This window comes from the organism of the source record quoted next, unplaced genomic scaffold (assembly GCF_019419815.1).
Source record: "Pyrus x bretschneideri cultivar Hongxiangsu unplaced genomic scaffold, Pyrus_bretschneideri_v1 Contig30, whole genome shotgun sequence".
NCBI classification, from domain to species: domain Eukaryota; kingdom Viridiplantae; phylum Streptophyta; class Magnoliopsida; order Rosales; family Rosaceae; genus Pyrus; species Pyrus x bretschneideri.
The window spans coordinates 2,211,135-2,224,256 of record NW_025999613.1 but is presented as its reverse complement, the minus strand read 5'-3'; the positions used below and the strand labels follow the sequence as shown (position 1 = coordinate 2,224,256).

Sequence of the window (13,122 nt, the reverse complement as noted above, 5' to 3'; positions counted from 1 at the left end):
GTATATAATGAGGTAGAAGGTTATAAGCAACCCTACCTTGGCAAATCCTACTAACCCCGTAAACCTAAAGCTGTCACTCCTTAAATTAAGAGAGTGCAACAAGTAGCTAGCACACAACTATCAACAAGTCATCTAGATGTCAATCTTCCTCAAATTAAGGGATTAGACTTACTAGAGAATTCCATTGAAAGAGGGAACATAAAATCTGGTAGCATCAGTCACTCCATATCGTCTAATATCCATATGCAGTATCAGTGGGGTGACTCATGCAGCATCAGTCACCCTGACTTATGCAGCATTAGTCATATGCAGCATCAGTCACCCCATATCATCTAATAGTTTCTCTCTTAGGAAATTTGTATGAATAAGTATTGCAAATTGACTTATGAAATGCATATGCACATTAGAAGTATATGGCAATTTGATGACAGTTTCATAACAGGGATAACTATTTGATTCAAATTCAAACAAATACAACTGTTTGAAATAATCTGTAAATTTAAAATAATTTAATTAATCCCTAATTAAACGTTTAGCCAATTAACATCATAATCCAAAAAAATGACGTATCAGAAATTTGTAACTTTGTCGTTCGAGCTCTGAATTGAACCCGTATTACCTTTTTAGAAAGGAAATTATCCGACAAGTAATACTCATTGCTTTGCTATGATGTGTGATGAATTTTGGCTATCCAAGGTTGTTTACTAGTTCAAAAACGCGTTTAAAGTTCTATAAAAAAAAATTGAACTTTCGGTTCACTTCCGTTAATTGTTCCAGATATTCCCGAGCCTTTTCAAGGATTCAAACAATGTTCTTCAACACCAACACTAGATGGTAAGCGTGGCTAAACTGAAGATCCAATCCCGTACAGTATGTAGTTTTTTGGAGGCATTTACTTTTCGTTGGTCAGTTCATGAGCCTTAGTTTTTCCAACTAGAGAAGAGGTAGTTCAAGAAAGGAATAAAGATAGATGAGATTAGGTGGTTATCTTTGAAGTTCCGGTTAGTAAAACGGCAGGGCATTTCTTTTATCATTTTTTGCGATAATTATGTTGGATAGTGTCATTATATTGAATATGAATATTCAAATAAGGTTATCTTATCCCTAATGAATCCTTGTTTCCTTAAATGCAGATAGCACAAACTCCTCTTCATGTTTCTGTTGGTTTCACCAGGGAAGATCTTTCAGTTTTTAAAATTTGAATTGGGTTGTATAATTAAGACTTTATCTTCTGCAGTCTGATTTTGGTATTTGAAAAGGATTTGCTTTGTCTGTTTAACCATTTTGATTTGGTATTTATCTTGATTTAGAATTTGATTTTTTGCTTCGTGGACTAACTGAATGCAGATCATCAATTATGATTAATGGGTTGATAATTAAATGTGAGTTCATTTCCTTTAAAGCCCAATACAAAAGAAAGAAAAAAGAATGAAATGGGCTCAGGCCCAAAACCAGTTGAAAATCAAACTGGATCAGAAAGGGTCGGTCTGGTTTACTTCTGTGACTTAGCCAAACTCCCCCTCTCCTTAGTGTAAAAATATCAATATATTCAGGGAAAAAAAAATATCTAACTCAAATGATGTCATTTAGGCCAAGTCATTTAAACAAGGAGCTTTAATGAAAATGGTTTCTCCAAACTTTTTATTAACCAAAAACCATCTAATAACTTAATTTAATGAAAAGAGTTTAAACTTTAACGAAATGACTTAAATTTTAATAAACAACCTACAAAACAGAGAACCATGTGTAAGCCTACGATGGGGGATGTGTGTGCCGGCCAAAAGCTATCTGACGGTCAAGTTAATAAGTAGTGGGCAAGAGAATTAAACTATTGAGATTGTGTTACCAAAGACAAACCCTAGATGAGTGTATTTATTCCTTTAAAGCCTAGAGATTCCTACATGATATCTAGAAGTGGATAATGCACCCTCTTAGGAGTTGTGAGTACTTGCGGCCCATGCCAATTCCTAGATTGTAGGAAGTTCAAGACTTATGAGGAATCTAATTGTGTCCATATCAAAATCAGATCTCGTGCCTTTTGAAACAAGCGCGGTTATACCAACAGAATCGCTCGAACTTTGCCCATTGCACCAGAACAGTGTGATGGTGGCACCACTGCTCCACTAATCCAGCTTCGCACAAAGCTGTTGAGTCCATCACTGGACTTCTGAGGTACCAGTATTCGAATCAACCTCACTCTGACCTTGGAAAATCATGGTCCCACATTTAATATAATAAAAAAAAAAGTAACAAAAATTTGAGTACTAAGTCTTAAACTAAGTACTAACTATTTCTTAAACTGAATATTTTTGAAGCTAAACACGGGTACTACACTATTTCTTAATCCAAACACTAACTATATTTGAAAACTGAACACGGATACTATCACTCTTTCTTAAACTGAACACTGGTACAAACTGTTTCATAAACTAAACACTGACTATTTCTTAAATTGATTATTTCTGAACTGAATACATGTACTATTTCTGAAACTGAACATGGGTTGGTGTGCGCCTTGCATGCGCTTTTGGTTGGGTTTTTTTTTTCCTTTTCTTTTGTCTTTATCACTAAATAAAGTTATTAGATGACATTTGTTTAAAATTTGACATTTTGAAAGTCCCAAGAAACGCACGTAAGAAGGACAAAAGAAGGGTTTCAAATTCAGAGGTTCTCACATGCGTTTCCTAGGACTTTCTAAGGGTCTATAGATCACTCTAGTCCATCAATAGATGCGCCTTTGTATGCATGACAAAGTAGGTATATAGATCAAGATTTAGGTAAGCTAAGCGTATAACTTAGTGCACTAATTATTGAAACGCGTATAATGATGAGAGCAACTATCATAGGGTGTTATTGTCATGTGATAGTTAAAAAGATGTTAGGGCATCTTCATATTAATACGTAAAGTCATGTCATGAAAATATATTCCTTGAACACCTTCAATCTTATAACTGAATTATTCAACCATTAAGTTCTGCCGAGTGACGAAAGCAGCATCAAAAACGTTTCTTATGTATATAAGCCTTAATATTGCATGTGTTTTTTAGTACTTCTAGAAAAGCAAAACAAGTACAAGTTAAGATGCAGTATTGTTGGACTTGAAATTCTAGAGAGGTTGGTCCATGCAAGATTGTAAATAAAGAGCATACACACACACACATATAAATACATGAAAACCTTAAGGGAAGGAATTCTCATTTTTTATAAAAATAAAGATTAGTTGTAGGGTCCACACCATATCAATTTTAACGATCTAAACTGTTTATTTTTCAAGTTGCACCTCATAGATCATACTTGCAAAATATTAGCCAAATCAGAAATGTTTAAGACATCTAATTAAGTTCAAAGAAATTAACGAATACTTTGTTATATAAGAAACAATGAAATTTTATCTTGATAATTAAATAGGAAAATGGTTTCGGATTGAATTGAATTTTTGCAAGGATGATCTATGAATCGAGACTTACAAAATATACAGTTCAAATCGTTAAAATTCGATGTGGTGTGGGTCCCACGCCTAATCCCTATTTTTTTAAAATAGGAATCCCTTTGCATAAAGGGCCTGATATATATAAGTAGACTAATACTTTTGTCTTAGTTCATTAGTCTTTCCCGATGCAATTATGCTTAATGATTATCAAGTGAATCCGATCTCTCATGACCACGCTCATTTAGTGTATTTGATCACTCGGCTCATGTATGTTAAGCACATGTACAAATAATCAAAGATTTTAGTATCCGAAGAGTCAATGCGAATTCGATCTGTTGCAAAAGTAGATCAAGAAAGATACTCGTAACCTCAAAACAAGGAAGGGATTATTGGAGGAAACTGGAATATTTGAAGTTGGACATATAATAATTGTAGGCCATTCTCAATTGACATGTTTTTTTTTTTAATATATATATAATAATATATTTACATTAAAGGGTACTGGAAAAATAAATTGGTATCGAACTTGCATCTTACCACATGTACAATACGCCATAATGTGGAGTTTTATCACAAAACCTCCATGCAATTAGAAGTAGATCAACTGCACAATATAATTCATGAACATTTGTTTTTCTCAAATTTCTAGCGTCAGATTTTTTTAAGTCTTCAAAGCCTTTATCTACTCTTTTATTTTATTTTTTTTCATTTCTCCTACGTTTCTAACAAAAAAAAAAAAAAAAAAAAGGAACTTTAACGAAAATCTCCTAATATTGTGAACTTTAACAAAAAATCACATTTTTATACTAAAAAAAACAATTTTGGTACTATTTACTTTACCCTTTATTTTGTCCTTATCGTTAAAACTCAAAGTTTTCAAGTCATTTTCATTAGTTTTCCTAAACAAAATGATAACAATTGCATTCATTTTTTAGGGAACTTGCATAACGTATCTTAACCATAAAAATTTTATAATCAGAATCGTTAAATATCTTATTCTCCATTTTAAGATTCTCCTTACAAAAACATTCGAATTAGTGATTGTTTAGTCATCCAAATGTATCAAATAAATTAACTATTCATCATAAATATGTTACTTGATGTGGAATTGTTTAGGTCGACGGGCCGAGGGCCTACTCCAACAACACCGATATTGTCCCCACTTTACCACCTGACCAATCCTCAGGTGTGGGGTTTTATCACAAAAGGCCTCAATGTTAGTTATAGTGGGGTAATTATATATAAATGGGTCTTTGCCCTTTCCTCTGTCCGATGTGGGACATAATGGTGTGCCAACACTTACCCGCACATGAGACCCCATTTATGGGTCACATGTGAAATTTCACACATCGGCAACCACGTGGAGCCATGTCAGGACTCACCCAATCGTACAGGGCCGATGGAGATCCACCCAATCACATGGCATCTTTGGCCTACATGGAGCCATTTCGAGACTCACCAATCACTGCGGGGCCAATGGGAACCCACCCAATCACATGGTAGTACGGGCCCATGCCCTAGCTCTAATACCATGTGAATTTTTTAGGTCGATGGGCCGAGGACCCACTCCAACAACACTGATATTGTCCCTACTTTACCACCTACCCAATCCTCAGGTGTGAGGTTTTATCACAAAAGGCCTCAATATTAGTTAGAGTGGGGTAATTATATATAAATGGGTCTTTCCCCTTTCCTCTATCCGATGTGGGATAGAATGGGGTTCCAACACTTGATACATACACTGTTTATTTATTTGATACATTTGAATGACTAAACGATCATTGATTTGAATTTTTTTTGTAAACATGAACTTCAAATGAAAATTAAGATACTGAATGGTTCCGATTATGAAATTTTTAAGTTGAAGGTTATTTGTAAGTGAGAGAATGAGCTCAGTTCCCAAAAATAAAAAGTAAAAATGAAATCTCCGGTGCATGCAAACCAAAGTGAAAAATTCAGAATAGTTTGGATTCACAAGTTTTATTTTTCGCAGCATTTTCTCTCCATCGATCTTTAGATATAGAGAAAGGACAATATTTGCATCTCCATGGAAAATGCATATATCATACCCCTTGCAAATCAGCGATGACATATTTTTACTGCATAAATTTCGTAATCAGAATCGTTTAATTTCTTAATGTTCATTTGAAAATCATTCATACAAAAAATCACTCGAATCGGAGATTATTTAATCATCCAAATGTATCAAGTAATTAGATAGTTCATCATGAATATGTTATTTAGTACTTATACCGTCGATTTGATTCATACAATTGAACGTATAAACAATATCCGATTTAAGTGATTAATAAACTAAATAGTTCTAATAATGTAATTTATACATTAAAAATATGTCATTTGTAAGGGATGAGATATGTGGAATACAAGTATTAAGAAGAACTAAAAAGAATAATATTTGCGTCCTACTCTTGGTGGAACCCTCCTCGTTGCACCCTTTTCATTTAAAAAATGTTTCTTATAGTCAGCTCTTAAATCATCATTTCAGGATCATCTATGAAAAAATCCAAATAAAGTGGTGATAGTTTAGTCATCCTTATGTATCAAACAAATAGATGGTTTTGATAGTAACATTGTCATGGTGAACAGTGCATTTAGTTTATATCAAAACCATTTATTTGTTTTTCTTGATTTTCTTGATTTTTCTTGTTTTTCTTAATTTTTCATAGACATTATCTTGGAATAATGATTTAGGAGATGAACGAATATGATTATATCATGTTTATGAAAAATTCGTTAAATAAAAAGGGTGAATGAGAAGGTTGGATCACGGGTGGGATGCAAGTATCATTTAACTAGAAATAAAAGGGCCTATTGATATATGATATAGTTACAAAGGACCATAATCTCTAGCTGTAAAGTAATTTATAAGAAGGCGCATTTTTACATGCTTTGGAAATAGCCATGCTACATACTATGTGATAACACTTACATTTTGCGACAAATCAATCCGTACACAATCACAATAGCCATTATAAGGGAATGGTCCATATGAGGAACCACCTCTAAAGTTAAGACATCATCCCCCAGAACTACTCCAGATGATGATAACTTCTGCTTTGCCTGCACAAGCTCACCAAGAAATATGTTAAAATTATTAATAGATAAATGATAAATATGTATATATGGTCGATCCTTATAAGTTACATATAATTAGATAGTATAATTAAAGACCCAAGGCTCACCTCTGCAACAATATGTCCATCAATGTTTACTATTCTATATCCCACAGTACCACTCTTCCCTGCCACTATCCAATACTTGTCACACTCTACTGTAATTTGACAAGTTGTGGTTCCCATGAGCATTCTACTATAACTTTTCACTTGAAACCCAGGCTTCTCCTTGTTTCTATTAGAAGGGCTACTAGTTCTGTAGCCATCCCATTGCTCAAAAGCTTTTAATTTCTGCAAAATCAAAGAAGCGCACAACCATAAATATACTCGAATTCACAATTAGACAACGTAACCATATTTTTTTTTTATATTATATTTACCTTTTTACATATAGTATAGAGAACTTTGCCTTGGAGATCCATGAGATGGACTTCGTTGCTACACTTTTTGTCGTAGTTGTCGACTCGATAAACAATGTTGCCACTGGAATTGTAAACAGTGCAACCATTTGTATGACATACAAGTGATTTCATCCAAATGGTATAAGTTTCTCTCTTTGATGAACTATTAGTGTAGGAAGATAGAGAGAGAACTTGGGGAGCTGGAGGACACACGTTAGCCATAATAGATGAAGGAAATCAAACTATTAGAACCTCGGTGGTAACTAGAAATGTGTCCAAAAGAGCTTATTTATATAGGTTACAAAAGTTGTAAGCTAAGTAACCAATTTATTAAAAAAGTATATGAAGTTTATGGATTATGTATTTATTTATCCAAGAATCACTGGATTAATTTAGTATTCGTTAATTTTGTGCTTGCTCTATTATGGAGGAGCACTTTCCATTTCCTTAGTCGTTGATCAGTAGGGGGGACAGGGAGCAATATATTAATGGTCCAAGATCAACGGGTCAGCTAGCATATGTTAATTAGAATATATCATAAAATCAAGCACGTTTAATTCGCGCAAGAACTGATAGAATAATACATATGCAGCAGCCTTCTTCTTTTTGAAATATAAAAAATAAAATTGGCAGTTCTTTATTGAGTTGTAGCCATTTGAGAAATGAAGAGAAAAACTACGGTGGTGACTCCCCACCATATAATTTGTAGTGTCATTCTCATAAATGTATAAGCGCCATTATTTTGGGTTTTACATCACCTCACACTTGTTTCACCAACATGTGATAGCTGCCACATAAAACAGTCCTATCAATATATTTCTCGGCGACAAAGGACAAATTGAATGGAAGTAGTACGTAATTAAACTATTAGAGAGTATCATTTAGTATTACGATCTAGTGATATTCTTCTTCATTTGTAAGTGAGATGATTTAGGTTTGAATCTCACCAAAGACAGATTTGAACCACATTATTGCTCACCCATTGTGAGACTAGTCCACCCTTTCTCTTATAGTATAAATAATATCGCTTGTTTAAAAATAAAAATCAAAACTATTGGGAGTGATCATGTCATCTAAATATGTAGAGATATGCATGAACCATTTCTGCCTCCTGTGTGCTTATGTACATATCTATGCTCAATAAGCTTCATTTATTATATTATCAATTTGGTCATTAATTTAAACCCAATTAAATTTATAAGAATCTAACTCATGCTTTTTGTGTAAATATATAATCATTTTCGTTTACTTGCTAGCTAGGCTATTATTTTCTTCATCATTAAATGTATAAAGAGTCCAAGCACATGCTTTTGGTGTACATATATAATTATTTTCGTTTCCTTGCTTGCTGTATGTACTTTTAAAGATTATCATCTTATAGTTTGAACTGGTATACTGGTTTGAACTCTTTATATTTGTTTTATACTACACCGGCCATATTGCATTTGTTTTAAAATTATGACAATATTAGAAGACAGAGAATCAATATGCAAAGTTGAATGCTCTTAACTTCTTAAGATATATGTGTAAAGTGTACCCTCGCGTTGCTGCAGGGTTTGGAACATTGTTGAAATCTAGAAAATCTAGAAAATGTGTCAAATTGTAGTGTTTATGTATTCAGGTGTTCTTTACAATCATGTGTAAGGAATAGAAGTTAGCAAAATTGGGAATGTTGGTGTGCAATAGCTAGGGAGTGCTATTTACAGTCATATATTACATGACAAAAATTGTAGAGTTGGTACGCTGTCCTTGGGGTTGCTTTTGAAAAGCTATGGCCCAATCTCAAAGAGAGTTTTATGCTTACAACTATACAAAGTACAAAAAATGAAGTTTTGTTCCACTAAAGACACCCAAATGCATAACTACGTTAAGGGCGACTCCTTTGTTTTGTACATCACTGTTGAACTAAAAATTAAAACAATTAAAAAAGAAAATTAAAAATAGAATTTGATTACTCATGAATGAAATCACCTTAAATTGCATATGAATCACCATATAACTTCAGGTGCTTGCATCTTAGTATTTGTATTCCACCCATCTAAATGCAATTGCCTATTCTTTCCCATAATTTCAATCCCATCATCGTTGAATATACACTTCACATGTATTCAACGTCTAACAATCGATTACCACATGATAAAATGATTATATGAAAGAATCTCTCCCCTAAAGCACCCCCAACAGCCTCACCCCGAGCTATCCCTTTCCGATCTAACCCCTTGCATACCCCTAAAACTTAAAACTCAATTTCCGTATCCATCATTGTTGGATATACGCTTCACATGTATTCAACGTTTAACAAACGATTACCATTTGATAAAATGACTATACGAAAGAGTCTCTCCCCTAAAGTGCCCCATTTCCCGAGCCATCCCTTTCCAACCTAACCCCTTGCAGACCCCTACGTACCATTGGTTCAACAAATTAGCACTAACTACACTTAGTGCAGAAGATATTTAAACTACGTTCTCCGCGGACAGTTGAACTTAAAAGGCATGCAAGTGAATAATGCATAGCAACATATAATAGGATCAAAACGAACTATCGTAAAAAGATAAAAGCAAGCTAACTATTCTCCATGATGAAAAACTAATGACGACTGGATTTAGAAGTGGTTGCATGAATGCAGTCAAACGTTTCCTGGCACTGTCTGTGGAAGCACTCAAGGTTCCAAAGCTTGAACGTCCCCATTGATCCGGGGCACACCCAGCCTCCCTATTACCAAAATGTTCCATAAGATTCTGATTTCCAATTCAACTTCATCAAGAGAGAACGTAAGAGATTGGCAAGAAACTACAGCTTTATACGAAATGGGTTGAAAATTATAATAGAATGGTCAAAGAAAACACATTAATTTATGTCTTTGAGGGAAATCAAATTACCCAACGAAAAGTTGTTGGAAATCAAAGGCTTAACCTCGTATTGGAAATCAAAGTAGAAATATGTAAAAGAGTGGTGACATACCTGTGGAGCTCTTGAGCATGGGCTCCGATTTTTCGCAAAACAATGAAAAATAAAATAAAAAACCCGTTGGAAAGTTTTCCAATAATATCAACAATTTCCATGATATTAAAAATGTAGCACAAACTTTTGAAAAGTTTTCCAATAATACCAACAATTTTTATGATATTAAAAAGTTGTGCACTGCATTTGAATAATCAGTGGGCAACATAATTGATTCTTCGTGACTTGATGTATTTGATCCTATAACATATGATTTAATAGGAGTGAAGAAAGGAAACTAAATCTCTATGTTCACAAAATATTATAGGAGGTAAATTAAATATATAACTTGAAAAACCCCAATAAAAAGGGATCTTTACGAGGAATATTAATTCAATTAAACAAGTGCAACAATGGGAAGATAAGTAATGGGAAAATCACTCAAAGCAGCAATACCTGTAATTTCGTGCGAGATTACTTTTAGTTTCAGCAATGAAAATTCAATGTAAATTAAGCGCATAAATTATAATTACGATGTGTACCCTGTTAGTTTGCAGTTTCAAATTGTTTGACTGCCATCGACATATTTTCATCAATGAGACATAGGATTTAAATTTCAAACAAGTTTTAACATTGAAAAGAGAAATATTATGACACAGCAATAAATAAAATTTAATATCACTTAGATATCCTCCTATATCTGCAATGACAATCTAATCCAAGCATTTGTACTATGTCTGTCTTTATTCAAGATTATATGCCAATAACCATAGTCATAAGAAGGTGTCTTGGAAATAAAATGGATCTTATGATTAGTTAACTAAATTATTAAGACTACAAATCGTCAAATTAAATCCAACAGCTACAATTATTTAACACTTCATAATTTTCCTGATTATCAAACGTCATTTTATACCTATAACAGGAAATTTCAATAGAGTTTATCCCAAAATCCATAACAAAATTAAGGTTACAATACGTGGAAGGACTAGAGTGAATTGTGGACACAATCGGCAGAAGAAGCAAATTTTCTCCTCCAAATTCTCTCCTCCTCCATTACCTTAGCCTCCCAATTTCCAGCTTTTCTACCTTTCAAAAACAAGGATCTATTTTCTCTTTTTTCGCTCCCGTAGGCTCTCATTGTGCTTCTTGCCCATTTCCATTCTCTTAGGCCCCCAATTCCATTCTCTCTTTTTTTACACATTTCAGAAGCCCCTTCTCATTGGAGACAAAATGGTATGCATCCTTCTCTTTCTTTCTTTCTTTCTTTCTTTTTTTTTTTTTTTTTTTTTTTTTTTTTTTTTGTCTCAACAATTTATGATGATTTATACTGATCATAGGTTCAACAACGATGATTAATTTCTTATTATTTCAACCAAAGGCGTCATGTTTGTATTAAACTGTGTGATAATTCTGTGACTTTAATTTGTTTGTTTCTTCATTTTTATTCATATTAGCTTACGATAGTATGTCATGCTTACAATCTCAACCACTCATTCAAACAAATAAGAGAACATTTCACCATGCTAACATCCCGTGAAACGCTTCTTATGTGATGCAATTACAAAACTTCATTGGTTGCTTTTGGAAATCACTTAAGTAAACAAAAATGAAAGCAAAAAAATTCCTACTCAGATTCATATATAGTAATATTTTTTTGAGCAAGAGATACATAATGACGCGCCAATTAATTAGAGGTTGTAACTAATAATTTAGCTTTTATATATTATGGCATGGGATCCCGCAGGCCAATGCAGCTTCTGGAATGGCTGTGCACGATGACTGCAAGTTGAGGTTCTTGGAGCTCAAAGCAAAAAGGAGCTATCGCTTTATTCTGTACAAGATTGAGCAACAACAAATTGTGATTGATAAGCTCGGGGAACCTAATGAGAGTTATGAGGATTTCACCGCCAGTTTTCCTGCTGATGAGTGTCGCTATGCTGTCTATGACTTCGATTTCACTACTGAAGAGAACTGCCAGAAAAGCAAGATTTTCTTCATTGCATGGTAATTAACTTCACACAAAATCTGCATCCATTCTCATTTTCTCTTACGATACAATTGGAAATTGAACCTGCCATGATCACATATGTTATGCCTATCCTTAGCTTAACGATCTTTCTTGGCTCTCATTGAGTGTCGCTATGTGAGGTTCAGTATACAAAAGTTTGTATAACGAGGGTCATATGTTTGTAGGTAAGGAGTAATTCATCCACTACAACAGGTTATATACATTTATGTGTCTATCTATTTACCTTGTGAAAACTGATCTTATCTTTATGGTCAATGAGATAGATAGTACCTTGTGAAGAGAGAGAGACACATAATTGTATACAATTGATGGTAGGGAAAAAAATTCGTATTTTAAAGGATGAATCCTTATTCCACCATTCTTGATTTCAAATTCACGAGCACTTGTTTGGTCCTTAGGAGTGGATTGGATTGGATTAGATTGGATTGGATGGAGTAAATCATAAGATCAATGTATCTTGAAGTAAGAAAAGAATACCTTCAACTTGGAAAAAAAAATTTCATTTATTGCTTAAAAATATCTTGATAAACAACTGAATTATCCAATCCAATCTTAGGTACTAAATGAGCCCTAAGTATGTACCTTCTGATGACTCTAACGCGAATATTTTCAAGGGAAAATTTGTAATTTCTCTCCTAGTCATTTTTTCCATTTCGTTTTGCACTTTATTGAACACCTAAACAACTATACTTGTACATGTGTTTTTGTGGCATGGAGTAGGTCACCGGATACATCAAAGGTGAGGATGAAGATGGTGTATGCTAGTTCCAAGGACAGATTCAAGAGAGAATTGGACGGCATTTCATTTGAATTGCAAGCAACAGATCCAAGTGAGATGAGCTTGGACATAGTGAAGGGCGAGCCTGCTAAAGCGACCCCCTTTTTGCTCTCTATCTCTTCCAAATCTTTTTCATGCTTTCCCTCACTGTTTCCTTTGGGGGCCACCACCATTTTATAGCCATTATACTTGGATTTTTTTTTTTTTTTTTTTAAATACATTCCATTCCAAAATCAAGTGAATCTGTGAATGTACTATGTACTCTTCTGTATAACCTCAAAGCCTTATTCAAAAAAGAAAAAAAAATATGATTTTTTGGGATTCAAAAAGCAAAGGGATTGAACTCTTAAAAAATGAATTGCCTGCAGCAGAAGCATTAGTTGATGCTGAAATGTTGCTGCTGT

The 13,122-nt window shown here is 33.8% G+C and overlaps 2 protein-coding genes across 2 annotated transcripts; one reads left to right on the top strand and one right to left on the bottom strand.

Annotated features, from left to right (window-relative positions):
• Positions 1-6,376: 6,376 nt before the first annotated feature.
• LOC125479919 (protein LURP-one-related 4-like) lies at positions 6,377-7,187 on the bottom strand. Its single transcript, XM_048590082.1, has 3 exons — positions 6,945-7,187; positions 6,634-6,855; positions 6,377-6,511 (listed from the first exon to the last, which is right to left on the bottom strand). Exons 1-3 carry the CDS (start codon positions 7,185-7,187, stop codon positions 6,377-6,379), a joined length of 600 nt encoding a protein of 199 aa, XP_048446039.1.
• A 4,369-nt stretch (positions 7,188-11,556) lies between these two features.
• Positions 11,557-12,915, top strand: LOC125479996 (actin-depolymerizing factor-like). The gene is made up of 2 exons (XM_048590179.1): positions 11,557-11,915; positions 12,661-12,915. The coding sequence occupies exons 1-2, from the start codon at positions 11,674-11,676 to the stop codon at positions 12,896-12,898; spliced, it is 480 nt and encodes a 159-aa protein (XP_048446136.1). The 5' UTR covers positions 11,557-11,673; the 3' UTR covers positions 12,899-12,915.
• The last annotated feature ends 207 nt before the right edge of the window (positions 12,916-13,122 follow it).

Bases quoted from the DNA above. Each gene is read 5' to 3' on its own strand.
- LOC125479996 (XM_048590179.1), top strand. From the start codon at position 11,674: ATGGCTGTGCACGATGACTGCAAGTTGAGGTTCTTGGAGCTCAAAGCA. The intron at 11,916-12,660 runs GTAATTAACTTC...GGCATGGAGTAG, and splicing joins AAGATTTTCTTCATTGCATG to GTCACCGGATACATCAAAGG.
- LOC125479919 (XM_048590082.1), bottom strand. From the start codon at position 7,187: ATGGCTAACGTGTGTCCTCCAGCTCCCCAAGTTCTCTCTCTATCTTCC. The intron at 6,856-6,944 runs GTAAATATAATA...TTGATTTTGCAG, and splicing joins TCTATACTATATGTAAAAAG to AAATTAAAAGCTTTTGAGCA. The intron at 6,512-6,633 runs GTGAGCCTTGGG...GAGCTTGTGCAG, and splicing joins ATGGACATATTGTTGCAGAG to GCAAAGCAGAAGTTATCATC.